We start from the raw sequence: 15,700 nt of genomic DNA on the forward strand, positions 1-15,700 counted from the left end.
TGTGATGTGTCTGTCAGGCATCTTCTAACAAAGAATCTTGTGGCTAGAGTGGGCAGTTTACTACAGTTGTTGAGTTAGCTGCTGCTTACTGTTTATTCTGCTTTAACTTACATCAGTTTAATTAATGTATGATTTGGATTCAGTCCAAGGCTGTCACTCATGTACAAATCTAATCAGCAGCAAACCAGGCAACCTCCCGCAGTTGCATGTGCAGTAACAGTTTGCAATAGCAAATATTTGCATTGATAGGGATGGTTTATCCATATAAAAACAAACTAAGTTTTCAGTGTATAGTACTTAGGCAGACTGTTATGGATCAACAAATATCAGACTAGACTATATCCTGCCTTGTGCAGGAGGGACTGGTAGCAAAAAATTGCCTCCCCCTCACTAAAAGGGCCCTGCAAGATGCTAACCCTCCATAAGAAGGGCTGAAGACTCAACTTTTACCTGAGTTAAAGGGAAATGAAAATATACAAGTTCCTTTCAGAATTCTTAACAGCTCAGTATAATCAAATGCCAGAAACACGAGGGTTATTTCAGGCAAACAAAGATGTAAGCATAGTGGTTCCACAAGAAACAATGTCACCACCTAACCTGAGCCACTAAGATGAAGATTGCATTTTGCATATTCCCAAAAGTTTCCCATGTCCTGCCCCTCCTGAATGCTGTTGCTTATGACCTGCTTAATTCACTGTAGGCCAGATATATCAAATAGCAACCCTTTATAAAAACTGACTTTAAAATCACTATCTACATGGTTTCAAAATGTAGTAAAATATTGGTCACAGGTTCCAATTAATTTCCAACTGAAATTATGGGAGCTTTCACTTTGGAATAAAGACTTCGTTGGTGTTTTAAATGCCCTATCTAGGCAAAACAAAACAAAACAAAACAAAATAAACAGATTAGCAAAGTTACATTTTTCAAGTGTGTCCCCCTTCCTTCCAGCATTTGGAGGTGTCCTTGATGTTATTACCATGCTGGAATTTTTTACACTAATTGACTTACACAAAGAGAGTGGATGCTAAAAAAGTACAGTGTTTTTCCATAGAAATCTATGCTACTGAAGTTTCCACAGAAGTTTCTGCTGCTTGTTGAATGACATTCAATGAAGCTTCACCCGTTTATTTTTAATAGCAGCAACTATATTAAAGCAACTTTATTCACAACAATAAAATTATGAATATTTTCAGTATTTCTTCAAATTTCAGTTAGATTATTACTAACGAATATCCTTGATACGTACTAAACTTATTAGAGGTTCTTCACAAAAATAACCACGGATTATATTCCCAAGGGTAGCCAGAAGTAGCGAATTCTTGCTAAAGAACCTAGGGAGAGGACCACTGGTCCAGACCTTCTCAGGTTCAGAGTTTCAGAGAGCAGGACACCCACCTGTCACACCACACAAGTTATAGGCCAGCTCTGGGGCTAAATAGTAACAGGATTGTTACTAAATGGGCCGATGCGATTTATGGGCAGACTCCAGTAATTCCAAAAGGAAGGACAGCATTTTCTGCAGGTACTGCTGTGCTGTAGTAGGTGTGTCGTAGGCTTATTATTGAAGGTCATCTCCAGTTAAGCAAAGATGATAGGATAAACTCATCAAAAGCTATAAGCTTTTTATTTATTTTAAAGTTGAGATCTATACAACCAAAGTATATAGGTACACACGCCTGATTTGGTGATGCAAAACTGCATCAGTTGTGAACAGACCCAATGCCCTCAACACCCAAAATAACTGGAGGCAAACAGAAAATGCTCGTTATCCAAATGTACTTCCTAGGCAGCCTGTCTCTTTAGATAGTGCCTCGTTCCGTCTTCATAGATAAAGGTTTTCAAAGTGGAAACAAGCAATCCTCAACGTTCAAATAAATACTCTATAAACATCCCTCACGCCCCAGGGAAACTCTTGGCCTGCGGGGCCACCAGTATCAGCAGAGGCGTTCGTGGATTTCGAGGTAACGAAGAGGCGAAAGCAAACCGCAGCTTTTTCTCGCACGGATTCAGAGCGCTTCCAACCACCGAACCACCAACTACCAGTCGCTCTCATGGCCTCTCCTCCTCTTGAGGCCCAGTTCCGCCTCCTCGGACGGAGGCACCTCCTACAGCCACCGCGGCGGCTCTCTCTCCCTCCCTGGCTCCCCGGGACGGCCGCTGCCCCGCCCCTCATCCCCTCACGGCACCACTCGCCCGGCCCGGCTCTCATCCCCTCACGGCACCACCGGCCTTGCCCGGCCCGGCCCATCCCGGCCCTGGCAAAGAAGAGCCGCCTCACAGCTGCTGGCGCCAGCCACGCACGCCCTGGCCCGTAGAGGCCGCCTCAGCCCCCTCCCTTCTCCCGCCCTCCCGGCCGTGCTGACGGGGGTTGTAGTTGGGAGTCGCCGCCCCAGGACTACCGCTCCCAGGGAGCAGCGGGCGGGCCCTGTCAGGTGGCGGCCAACATGGCTTCCCCGTGCCCGCCGGGGCCGCAGCCCGCTGCCGCGCGGGGCTGCTGAGCGCTTTCGGGGCGGTGGCAGAACCGGTACCGGTACCATCATGCAGAAGATCAAATCGCTGATGACCCGTCAGGTAAGGAGCTCGGGTCGGGAGGGCAGCGAGGTCCCACCGCAGGGAGTGTCCCGGGTACTCCGATGGACCTCCGGGAGGAGGGCATCGCCCTCAGCCCTGTTTGTGAGGAGTGGGAAGTCCTGGTGTTGCTTTCGCTCTTGCTACTCATGGATCGAGGTGGTGGTTTGTTGTTTTTGGTTGGGTTTTTTTTTTGTGTCTTTAAACGAAGAACTGGAAGAAAGCATAGGTGCCAGCACGTAGTTTTTGCGACAACAGACAGATTTACCTGTAAAGATGCCCCGAGTGGTCTGTGCCAGTTTTCTTGTCTCACGTACAGCGCTGGAGCGCTGGGCCGTGGGAGCTTTGTCTGAAGGATCGGAAGGAAGAGGAGACTGTGTGATGCCGGGGAGTGTTTGGGTGGGGTCATTCTGAACGTGTGCTAGGCTACTGGATGTGTTTGTTAGCCCTTCTCTTCATACCAGTTGTCTCCAGGATTATGGAGATCTAGTCTATATTGGGACCAGTAAAGGGCTGTATGAGAAAAACATTTGGGTCATGCCCATACATGAAGTGTCTCTAAAATGAAGCCTGTTTGCCCTTGTGTCTAAATTTGAGAACTTATTAAGTCACTTGAGTCACCCACTGCACCAGATATTATAGATACAGAAAGTGATAAGAAAGTCAGAAACTGAACTTTTTTTTTTTTTTCCCTTTTTTTTGTTTTTGTTTTTGTTTTCCTTAGCTATGTCCTCAGAGTTGTGATGTTTAGGTGGGAGACAGGGCTTAAAAATGGACACTGGTATGGAAGCATAGTTTCCAAAATAATGTTCCATTCCCCTTCATTGTCGGGGTAAAGAGTTTTCAGCTTGACTAAAAGGAGTCGTTCCCATGATTGCCCAGTGGGGAAATGTTGTGGTCTGAAAATGATGTGACTTCCAGAGGTTTCAACCTTTGGACAGAATAAGTACTATTTGATAAGTGAAAGTTTTTAACAGTTTATGAAGACAAGCTGTTGGTACTTCTGATTTTTGAGAGGATGTGTGGAAGATTTCATGTGAAATATAAAAAGCTGCAGCAGTTGCTTTAGTTGTTTGTTACCTTGAATTTCCAGTGCACAGAGGTGAGTCACCTTTGCTGGTGGTAACTGGAAATGATATTCAAGGAAATCTGAGAAAATGAAAAGATGAAGAAGTTTTGCATCCTAGGAAGATGAAACAGTAGTAAAATGTAGTAGCTACCTCAAAAGTGATGAACTGGTAAGACATTTAATCATTTTCAAAGGATAAATGCAAACTTTTCTCATCATAAACTCACATAGGAATTGCATATGTCCTTTTGTTTCAAATAAAGTATAGGTAAACAGGGCCTGAAAGGAGTTTGGAAACAGTACTGTTGGCATCAGCTGCAAGAGTAGGAGGGAGGTCTGCCTGAAACTTGTGGCTCATGTGAGCACCCTGAAGTCTCAAGGGAAGTTAAAGTCAGAACCAGATCTGAAATGTCAATGTTTAGACCCACCCCTGCCTAGGGAGATGGCAGAAAATGGGCTAAGCAGCATATTCTGTAGTATTGTGTGTTGAATATTCAGCAAACACATACTCAGCTGGTTAATTGATGCTTCCTGTACAAAGCTTCAGTCTACTAGAATATGTTCTATTTATGTGTTTTTAAAATTAATAATTATATAAAGTAGCTAATGTGAATTATGCATCTTTAGTGATTTTCTTTTTCAGTCCTAATAGAATTATATGGTAAATAGACAAATATGCCATCAAGGAAAATAATATAATTTAGCTGCAGAGTAGGTGGCACTTAACTTGGATTCAGTTCTCTAATTTCATTAAACCATTAAGTTAATGAAAGAAAGTATTTTATGGTTTTTGAACACATGCATTTTAAAATACAAAATAACATCTGGAAGTTGACAGGAAAGTTTAAATGAACTGCATGAAGGGAATGTTAGTGAGCTGCAATGAAAAGATACATATTGCAACATAAAGTTGGAAATGTATAGAGGTTTGAGGAGCATAATTTATATGCCAATAGTCTTGCTTTGATTTTTATGGGATAAGGTCTTAGCTTTCCTATCTCATGTCAGTGTAATTTATTAAAAGACTTGTAGGTATATGTTCAACAACAGGTAAGACTTGTGTGGTTTGATTGTCAGATATACAAAGTATATCAATTAACTGAGTATTAAAATTCTTTTAAAGGGTCTGAGAAGTCCTCAAGAGAGTGTCAATGACCTCAGTCCTATTGAAAGCTTTCGGATTCCTACTAAGGTATGATACACAGTCCATCCACTCACACTCATGTCATTTTTAGGTTTCTATCTTATAGTTAGGTGACACTTGGTAGTGTTTGGTTGTTTGGTTGTTTTTTTTTTAAACACTTAATTTGTTATTGCTTTTTGCTGGCTTCACTACTAAAATTATGACAGCTGACTCTTGTCAGCACAAATCGTGCTGAATAATTGGGTGTGAAAGAATAATTGTCACAATATTTGACTGCTCCTTATACCCTGATGTTTTGAGTGGATGATTCACAAGACTTGCTATGGTTATTGTTAATTATTTTTTTCCTAATTTGGACTTTGCCTTTAACCACGGAACTATCTAAGATACCGGGTTGAATTTACAATAGTTTTTAAAAACCAAAATAATAAAACCCCTGGTGTTTGTTTGTGTCTGTATAAGTACTGTGTAATATATTGCTTGTGCTGAGGCAGATCAGGAAGTCACTAGTACTGTATATTTAAAAATTAAGCAATAGTCTCTGAATTGGAACATAATACTCTGTTAAGCAGGGGCAAATTTATTGATTTCAAAGAGTGAAAGTATTAAATTGCAGCCATGTTGAAAAAACAGTCTCATCTCCATGGCTTAGATTTCAAAATTGCAGACTCCTGACACCCACTGAGCATCCAGTTTCATACTGTCTTTTTTGCCAAGTTGGCTGTCCATGGAAAAGTAGATGGTGGGTATCTCAGCTCAACTTCTGTTCTCTAGTAGTTATAGATGCTGTGTGCCTAGTAAGCCTATACCTCATATCAATAACAGTGGGAAAACAAATACCTGTCAATAATTTGTAATTTCTTCATACATTCTTGTCAAATATTTGTACTGTGGAAACATTATCTGCATGTATTCTGCAAACAAAATCTTTTTATCTTTTATCTTTGTATCTTTTATGAATTCTGTGCCTGAAAAGACAAGATGGCGTCAACATTAGAACTTGTCACCTGATTATTTCTTTAAAAGCTGATGAAATTAGAGTATTATTCTTTTATGTGCCACAGAATAAGACTTTAATATTTTTCAGTCTTCTATTATGTTTTTTTTCCTTCTGAAATGTTTTAGGTCAGTGGTTCTCAAAATTCAGAGTTACTTATATTGCCTTTTTCCTTCTCAAACAAATTCTTACCACGTTGCATGACTATGTGATCAAATGAAAACAAAGGACCTTAAGAACCCTGAGTTAAAATTACCGTGTTTTGATCAGTTTAACTCCTGGCTATGGTCTCAAGCCATTTATCATAGTAACTTCCATCTCTTTACTTTAGAAGGAAGGATTTATATTGTCATGCTTCTTTAACTTTGTGAAAACCTGGTAGGATTTTTACTTTTCAAATGGTGAGATGCAGGGTGAAGCACTGTAATGTGTCCTCTGTCACTGCAAGCATGGATTTGGATACTCTTTATTGAAAACAGGAGTTTTTTGGGGTAGGGAGGGAGAGATAGTGTCTGCTTTTCTATCTGTTAAGGAAATTAGGTTTCCTTAGTCAGAAGTTGAGAGTCATTGAACTTTCTCTCTGTGTGCCCAATTTGGCAGTGTGAGCCTATATTACAACAGAAAGTAAAATAAGTTTGCTGGTGGACTTGCCTTCCTGTGATGGAAACAAATTGAATTTGTTTCAATTTGTACAGAGATGGAGTACAGGCTACTGTGAGTGCATACACTCAGAGATCCAGAAGTATTTGTTTTGAACTGAAGCTGTCTTCAATGCCCTGGCAATGTACTGATGTCACAAATCAAAATTATGTTATAATTGTAGGCTCAAGCAGCTTTGCCAGGTATAATCTAGTGCCCCTCAATAATGATTTTGTAATAGTGAACAAGTTTGGTAAAGGGAATTCACTTCAAAATGTGCAGATGTTTGGAGGCAACAAGTAAAAGCTTCATGCTGTTGCAGACGGCCATTTGAAGGCATGTTGCTCTCTGCTGCCACATTTTAAGAACTCGGTTTTGTTTGTATCTTGAATAACAAAAACCTCAAGCTCACCAGCCAAATACTGTTTTGATGATAGAATTGTTATCTCACACTTCTACATTCAAAGTGGTATCTCCAGGTTGATTTAGGATAAGAGTATCTGAAGGTTTCAAAAGCTGAGTTAAAGCTACAGAGAGTTATCCAGAATGAAGGGCTGCAGAGCCAGCATGAATTGCTGGAAAGAGCACAAGATGCTGGTAGATAATGCTAACTCTAGGGACAAAACCATGTTTTTGAAATGAGGAACTGTCACACTGTTTTGGAGGTCAAATGGAAAATCTGGAGCACAGAAAGAAGAATATGTTGATATTGCATTCCCCGAGGGGAAGAACACAAACTTATTCTGGGTCCTGTTTTCTGAAAGTGTTGATTTGCTGATCAGTGGCTTGTTGACAAGCATGTTAAAGTGATGACTATGCTCCTCAATTTTTTATTTTTAAACAATGAAATTATTTGGTACATGGCTATTTTACAGGATGTATCTGAGTGTATGCACTCACAATAACCAGTACTCCACTAAGTTCTGCAACTTGAAAAATTTCAGTTTGTTTCCATCACAGGAAGGCAAGTCTACCAGCAAACTTATTTTACTTTCTGTTGTAATATAGGCTCATACTACCAACTTGGGCACATAGAGAAAAAAGCATATAGTATTTTAAGTCTGTGATCTAGCCTACAGGTAAGGCAAATCTGAACTGCAGGACAGATTTTCTACCAGAGAAAGTTGTCTGTAGAGGGATTGCCTATTTTTTTGATCGAGATACCTTACTTCACCTCTGTGCCTGGATCACCCTAGGGAATTATAATTCTTTTTGAACCATTCTGTTATTGTCAGCTTTGTTGTCTCCCAAGCTGATAACAGTTTTGTTTAGTAAATTCTGTTCACAAAAGGGATAGGTATTTTGCACATCTGAATTCAAGTGTGTGGGTTTAATAATGAGTTGATTTTGAATTAGGTTATGTTTATATTGATAACAATCAGCTCATACGAAGTATACAGATACTAATTGACTTTGTGGGTCATGGTAGTCAACAACACTGGAAGTTTATTTTTAAATGCTTTTCTTTCAGATAGAGAAGTGTGGCTTGCTCAGTCTGTGTGGGTTTCCATTTCCCCAACAGTAGCTGAGTGCTTTTCAGGAGTCCATTAAGCAGTGGTGTGACTAATATCTTTTTGATGGATCAGGCTTTGTTGTTCTCTCCAGGAGAGAGAAGGATTTTTTTCATAGTGTGATGTTTGTTTTGGAAGAGCGAAGGTAGAGAAGGTTCTGGGCATTTAATGAGAAATGTAAGGGAATATCACAAACTTCTCCATGGGATTGTCTTCCCTATCTGTGGATTAGCTAGGGGAAGAATTTTTCAGGTGAGTTTATAGATGTAGCTATAAGTATATTATGAAATGTATATCATACACATATATATATTTATATACATAAAATATCGATATTAAATTTTTTTTAATATTTATTTCATGGTGGTAGGATGCAGCAATGTATTTGCTCATTGAATCTGTTGAGCAGGGCTCTTATCCTGGTGCTTAGGAGTAGCTTTTAATATAGATGTAGCCAAGTTCAGAATGGAGGGATATAAATTGATAGCATGTTTACTGGTGTGGCTCTACCTCATGACAGGGAGAGGGAGGCTGTGTCCTTTTGGCCTTTGACATAGTCTCTGTAGAGATGTGTTGGCTATTTCTGACCTTCAGCTTCTAGTTAGGTTGGAAATGTTCTAGTTTTTTTGTTGGTTGTTTTGTTTTGTTTTTTTGTTTCTTTGTTTTTGTTTTTTTCCCCTCTGAGTAGCATCACTTAGCTTTTTGCAGTGCTTCTGAGTATTTTGGTTCACATTGACTGGAGTGGAGATGTTTGCTTCAACTCTCTGCCAGTAATGCTTCATTTAACAGAGCAATGTAGGTTTTGTTGTTACAAGCAGTGTAGAATACAAGGAGAGCAGGTGTGTGATGCACTAGGAAATAGCTAGGTAAGTCATCTAAAACTTGCTGAACTGCATTTCAGATAAGACTGCAATTAAGTTACTCTTCTGAAATTTATTTCAAGAATTTTGCCACAGGCTCCTAGACCTGTAAACTTCTATTTCCATAGAACAGGAAGACAAAATTATGTGAGAAGTGTATGGACACAAACACTGCATTTTATTTAGTAATGGCTTCTGCAAGTACACAAAGCTGTCAGGCAGATACGATTTTTTTTTTTCCCCTTTCTCTCCCCAGAAACTGTCTTTCACTGCTTTCACTGATCTATTTATGTGGCACTATGAAATCACAGAGTGTTAGGGGTTGGAAGGGACCTTGGAGATAATTAAATCCAACTCCCCTGGCAGCAGAACCCCATCTAGTGTAGGTCACACAGGAATGAATCCAGGAGGGTTTTGAATGTCTCCAGAGAAGGGGACTCCACAACCTCACTGGGCAGCCTGTTCCAGTGTTTTCTCTCCCTCACAGTGAAAACGCTTTTTCTTATTTTTGCACAGAACCTCTGGTGCTTCGACTTACATCCATTACCCCTTGTCCTGCCATTGGTCATTACTGAGAAGAGCCTGGCTCCATCCTCCTGACACTCACCCTTTACATATTTGTGAACACTGAACTGAGGGACCCAGAACTGGACACAATATTCCAGATGTGGCCTCACCAGGGGAGAGTAGAAGGGAGGAGAACTTCTCTTGACCTACTTACCACTCCCCTTCTAATGCACCCCAGGATGCCATTGGCCTTCTTGGCCACAAGGGCACATTGCTGGCTCATGCTTATCCTTCTGTCCATTTGAACTCCCAGGTCCCTTTCCTCTGTGCTGCTCTCTAACAGGTCATTCTCCAACCTGTACTGGTACCTGGGGTTGTTCTTTCCCAGGTGTGAGACTCTACACAACGCCCTTGTTGTAACACATACCAACTCTCCAGCCTGTCTAGGTCCCTCTGAATGGCAGCACAGCCTTCTGAGGTGTCAGCCAGTCCTCCCAGCTTTGTGTCATTGGCAAACTTGCTGACAATACACTCTGTCCCGTCATCAAGGTAATTGTTAAAGATGTTGTTAACAGGACTGGACTCAGCACTGATCCCTGGAGGACTCCACTAGATCTGGACTCTGCACCATTGGTCACCATTCTTTGGGCTCTACTGCATAGCTGGCTCTTAATCTGTCTCACTGCCCATTCTTCTATTCCTCATTTCCTGAGGATGTTATGGGAGACTCTGTCAAAGGCCTTGCTAAGGTTAAGATAGATTACATCTACTGGTCTCCCTGCATCTACTCATTCAGTTACGTCAGAGAAGGTTATCAGATTAGTCAAGCATTATTTCTCCTTGGAAAATCCATGCTGACTACTTCTGATAACTTTCTTCTCTGCCATATGCTTAGAGATGACCTCCAGAAAAAGCTACTCCATCATTTCTCCAGGGATGGAGGTGAGGCTGCCTGGTCTGTAATTGCCTGGATTGTCCTTCTTGCCCTTTCTGAAGACTGGTGTGACACTGGCTTTCCTCCAGTCCTCAGGCATCTCTCCTGTTGGCCATGATCTCTCAAAAATGATGGAGAGCAGCAGGGTGATAACATCAGCAGCTCTCTCAACACTGTTGAGTGTGTCCCATCAGGACCCATGGCCCTGTGTATATTCAGTTTACATAACTGATCTCTAACCCAGTCTTCATTGACTAGGGTGAGTCTTCCCTACTCCAGGCTTTCTCTTTTATATCCAAGGTCTGGAGTTCATAAAGACTGAAGCAAAGAAGGTATGAAACAACTCTTCCGTCTCTGCATCCTCTGTTATCAGGGCTCCCATCTCAATTAGCAGTGGGACCACATTTTCCCTATTCTTCCTTTTACTACTGATATATTTGAACAAGGTTCAAATTTGCTTTTACTTCCTTTGCTCATTTTAGTTCTAAAAGGGCTTTGGCCTTTCTTGTTGCCTTCCTACATTCTCTGACAACATCCCTATAGTTCTTCTAAGTGACAAGTCCCTTCTTCCATGAGCTGTAATTTTATTTTTTCCATGAGACTTTCTTCAGAAGCTCCTTGTTGATCCATGCAGGTCTCTTCCCACCTCTACCTGATCTTTTACTCAAAGAAATGCACCTATCTTGAGCTTGAAGGAAGTGATACTTAAAAACTTTCTTGGGGTCCCTTTCCTTCCGTAGTCTTAGCCCATGGAATTCCTGCAGGTAAATACTTAAAGAGTACAAAATCAGTCCTGCAGAAGTCCAGGGTTGCAATCTTATATATTGTCCTTCTTCTTCCTTAGTTATAAACCACTAAACTCCACCATGTCATAATTACTGTCACCTAGGCTGTTCCCAACCTTAATGTCTCCAACCAGACCTTCTTTATTCATTAATACAAGATTCAGCAGTGCGCCTCTCCTCATCGCTGCTTAAGGTTGCACAAATCATAACCTGAAAGGAAGAATGTTTGACAGGATAAAATATCTTTCCATAAAGTATGATCCAAAGTACTGGGGAAAAAAAAAAATTGCACATTTGGAACCACAAGTGAGGCGAGTTTTAAGTTGGAGGTCAAGTCTCCCACTGAAGAAAACTTGGAAAAATGTGTAGCCCATGAAACAGGATCTTAAAATTGCTGTGTTTGCCCCATTATTACTTGAAGGTTTGTGCTGTGTGAAGGTGTGTGCTCTTAGCCTGGGCAAGTGAGTTGAAATTAGTACTTTCAGGTCCACTTTGCCAATGTGTTGCTCTTATGAGTAGTTTGGCCTTGGGCATGTTAGTTATATGAAACTAGCGGAGCATGGTAGACTGGAAGCTGTAGTTTATCAAAGCATAAAGTCTGGCGGCACATGGTGTAATTTCTATGGGCACTTAAGTTTATCCTGGAGAGTTATTCTCATTAGACTGCTTTTTTAGAAAGAATAAATAAAGATAAAACATGTGTGTTTAATAAATATTTTCCTAGGTACAGTTTGGGCAAGAAACACTGAGATCAGTCATTCTTCTGAGAGAGGACAAAATAGCTTTTTAGTAATTTTCTGAACCACATCAATGACAGCTTTATTTCTGTGCTGAAAACTGTGGTCATTTACAAAGACAGAAAAGTCATTGACTATTTAATTGAAATTCTAGTACTGTAAACAACCCTCCCAACTTATTACCATGTTCCTCTAACTTCAAAATATGTGTCCACCATGGCTTTCTAAGACATCTTCAAGGGGTGTCAGTCACCACTGACATATGGTATTGACATACTAATTCACCAATATGACAAGATATCAATAATCTAGAAATTCAAACAATCCCGAAGATTTCTTCTTGTATTTAGGTTTTGTTTGGTTTTTGGGCTTTTTTGGTTTTTTTTGAAAGAAACAATGCTGCAGAAACTTTTTGCCAAAAATCAGATGATAAATTAGATGATTCCATCTGCAGTGGTTCAGTGGACAAATTAGGCTGTGTTCCCTGTCTTGGATAATTTTTAATTTTAGTTTCATATAGCTATAACCATACAGAATCACAGAATGTTAGGGATTGGAAGGGACCTCTGGAGATCAGCTAGTCCAACTGCCCTGCCAGAGCAAGTTCCTCAATATGCTGTAAGATGTTTAAGCTAATTTATAGAGGATGGATGTACAGCACGAAGCTGCCATTTGTTGGGGAGTTCAAAGGAAAATGAAATTTTGTTTGTTTTAAAGGGCAGGCATATGTATGGTTAGAGAATAGCTTCACTGTTTTATAGATGAAATTATTGCAAGAATAAGGTGCCACTGAATTTGAATTGTGTATTGTCTGCCAATCCATGCACCCTCACGTGATGGTAACTTCAAAACCATAGATTAAAAAGTTGAAAAAACTCTATAGTGGCTGTTTTTATTCTCATCCCTCACAACCTGCTCTCCTCTCCTATTTCTCATGCTCTTAATAAAGCAGAAATTTAAGGTGGAAAGGTGTGAATTGTGTGGCTGGAGCTGAAGGGATGTTTCTGCTTGCCTGGACTTTTGCCTGTCTCTTCCCTGCCAGCTTCTTGCAATCTTGTGCCAGTACCATCTCCCGTCAGTGCCACAGCTCACCCAGCCTTTGCCTTTGAGCAAGGTGCTGTTGTGGCTTAGGGTGTCATGAGCGTGTGCTCACCAAGAACAGGACTGTGCTCAAAACAGTTGAAACAGTTTGTCTGAAGAACAGCATCGTTTTGCTGTTGTTCTTTACTGTTGTTACAGTGTTACTTACGTCTATAATTTCCTTATTACTCTCAAGTCTGTTGCTGCATCCCTCCCTCCACGCCTTCCCCGGCTCAGCCTGCTGCCGGGTGCCTGTGCTGGGGAGGGGTTTGCTGCTCCCACCCCTCCATGCAAGGCGGTTTTCTCCATTCTCCCCCCGCCGCCGGGAAGCCGTGGTGGCAGAGCCTAGATCAGGTGTTTTCAGGCGGTTCCTTTGCGCAGATCTGAGGCTCCTGCGGCCTCAGGGGGCCGAAGGAGGTGGCTCCTCGGCGGCTTTTCTCCGGGTTACCAACTCGGCCCCGTTCCGCATCCACGCCGCCTCCCACCTGCAGCTTCACCCGCGCTCCAGCGGGTGGCGCCCGAGCACCGCCCGGCGGCAGCGGTGGGGCGGGGATCGGGGGTCCGGGGATCCGGGTCCGGGTCTGGGTCTGGGCTGGGGACTTGGCCCTTGGCTGGCGGCGTCCCGGCCGCCCTCTCCTCTGGCCTTAACTGTGCCTAGTCATGTCACCGAGGGCGTCCCACCGCTCAGGATCGCGAAATCCGCTTGAAATCCGGTTTTCTATGTATCGAAGCCATTGTTTTTTGCCCCCCTTTTAATATTTTGTGTGTGTGTGTGTGTGCTGCTTTTTCCTGAAAAAGGTTTATAGGAGAGCACCTTTTCTGATGCTCTTCCAAACTCATCACACTTCACTCATCACCTTTTGGCTGCTTCTAATTGTGTAGAGAATCAGCACCTTACCTTGCATTTAAAATATTACTTGGTCTCATTATTTGTAAGTCTTAGCTCAACTGATGTACTAAACATACTAGTTAGTGGTTGTCTGGTCAATTAATCTTAAGTGATGCCTCTAGCTAGTGAAAAAAGCTTGAGCTCTTGATGTTGAAAATAACACCTTTTTCAGCTTTAACAACTCAGTGTTGTTGGGTGGCTTGGGATCTTTAAAGGATGCTTCAGTTCATTGGATAATTTCACCAGGGTTAAGTTCCAATAGGGAGCAATTTGTTTTATGTTGATTTTTGGTGAAAGAATATCCTAGCAATTCACACCTTTGGGTCTCTGATTAGGGATTTTGTTACTTCAGTGGGAAAAGCCTTTTCGGAGAGGGTTGTTGGTGTTCAAGGGAAGGTTGCAAGAGTGAGGAAAGGAGTGCTCACTACTTGAATGTTGGCTTTCAGAAAGCTGACACCATATCTACACTTAGGCCACCTTGCTGGTTAAAGAAAAATCTAAAATCTGATAATTTTGTTTAAGGAAGGCAGATCTGTTACTTTTTTGCCTTCAAAAAATTAAAGTTTTGAACAGTTTGCCTTTTATTAAAATGAATTCTGAAGTCTGAATTAAGAAGGTAAAACATTTGTAGTGCCACTCTCTACATTATGTTTACAAAGATGATTCTTCTTGTTTTAAAAATGGAGGTTTCCTATGTTATGTTTCTGAGTCTTTGGTTTTTGTTTTTTTTTTTTCTTTTTTGTATTTTTTTTGTTTGTTTTTGGTTTTTTTGCTTCTGGAGAAATAGTGTGGCAATGTATTTTAGTTTGTTATGAGAATTTCTGAATTCAAGAGGAGAAAGCTGTGAACCCAACATGCATTTATGTCATAACTATATTGATGAAGTGTTTACGTGACCTGCAACATGGAAGTCTGCACTATCTTCTTTGAAAAGTCTTAAATATCTTGCTGATTGTAATGGGCAGAAGAAGCCACAGGGTACTATCTTTCTGTTCTTTGCCACTGTAATGTTGTAATGGCTTTTGAAAAATACTTGTTTTGGTAAAACATTGTTCTTGTTAGGTTGTTATATTACATAATGGAAATCCTTTTTTGTTCTGTGAAGGAGGAGCTCAGAGAACTACGTGAGGAGCCAACTGATCCTCAAGCTCAGCAAGAAATAATTAACAGCATTGAGGAAGTTTATTTTTCCAATGATTCCTTTGATATTGTGAAGTATGAGTTAGAGGTAAGTTGCCTTCTTACAAGAAAGTACAGTAACATATAAAAAAGTAACATATAAAAGTAACATACAAAAGTAACATATAAAAGTATGCTGACTTCAATAAGCTATTTTTCATTTTGTTTCTTATATCTTGCATTAATGCAAAATTGTCTTGAGGTTGTGTGGAGCTTTTAGCCTATAATACTTATATGAAGTCTCTTTTTTATGTGGTAGGATTAATAACAGTCGTGCTAATAGGTGCTTCCTAATTTAAACTACTGTGAAAAAGCCAAAATAGTTGCAGAAAAAAAATCCATTCTCACTGAATTTAATTATTTAATTTGTTGTTTATGTGCAGAGGCTTCCTCCAGTACTTAATCTTCAAGAACTGGAAGAATACAGAGACAAATTAAAACAACAGCAAGCTGCTGTAAGTAAAGTTTTCCTCTGTACTCTCAGGCAATTTGTTGTATTGTCTCTTAAGTATAGCCAGAAGTGTATTTGAAAAGGTTTAATTTTCTTAAACACATTAGATATTAAGCGTTAATACTGTATTATATGCTTTATAGTGGAAATTAATATCAATAAATCATATAATAATGTGAAATCACAGAAGTAAAATCTTGGTGAAAGGTATTGTAACAAGCAAAAAATGTACTATTTCTTTAGAAAATTGATTTTCTGAACGTTCAGCTTTTCATATGTATTACAAGAAAAGTTATACTGAGCAGAGTGCTGAATAGTGCATTATTTGTTTTGAGTATCCTTGTTTT

The 15,700-nt window shown here is 40.5% G+C and overlaps 1 protein-coding gene across 1 annotated transcript in view; it reads left to right on the plus strand.

The window, feature by feature from the left end:
- The first annotated feature begins 2,233 nt into the window (after window positions 1-2,233).
- Window positions 2,234-15,700, plus strand: part of VPS50 (VPS50 subunit of EARP/GARPII complex) — a 71,273-nt gene continuing 57,806 nt past the window's right edge. Inside the window, exons 1-4 of the mRNA XM_008494145.2 lie at window positions 2,234-2,574; window positions 4,764-4,832; window positions 14,829-14,951; window positions 15,286-15,357. Coding sequence (XP_008492367.1) covers window positions 2,542-2,574; window positions 4,764-4,832; window positions 14,829-14,951; window positions 15,286-15,357 — 297 coding nt within the window. The 5' untranslated portion in view covers window positions 2,234-2,541. The remainder of the gene's footprint in view (window positions 2,575-4,763; window positions 4,833-14,828; window positions 14,952-15,285; window positions 15,358-15,700) is intronic.

The sequence above is a fragment of the Calypte anna genome, chromosome 2, assembly GCF_003957555.1.
Source record: "Calypte anna isolate BGI_N300 chromosome 2, bCalAnn1_v1.p, whole genome shotgun sequence".
NCBI classification, from domain to species: domain Eukaryota; kingdom Metazoa; phylum Chordata; class Aves; order Apodiformes; family Trochilidae; genus Calypte; species Calypte anna.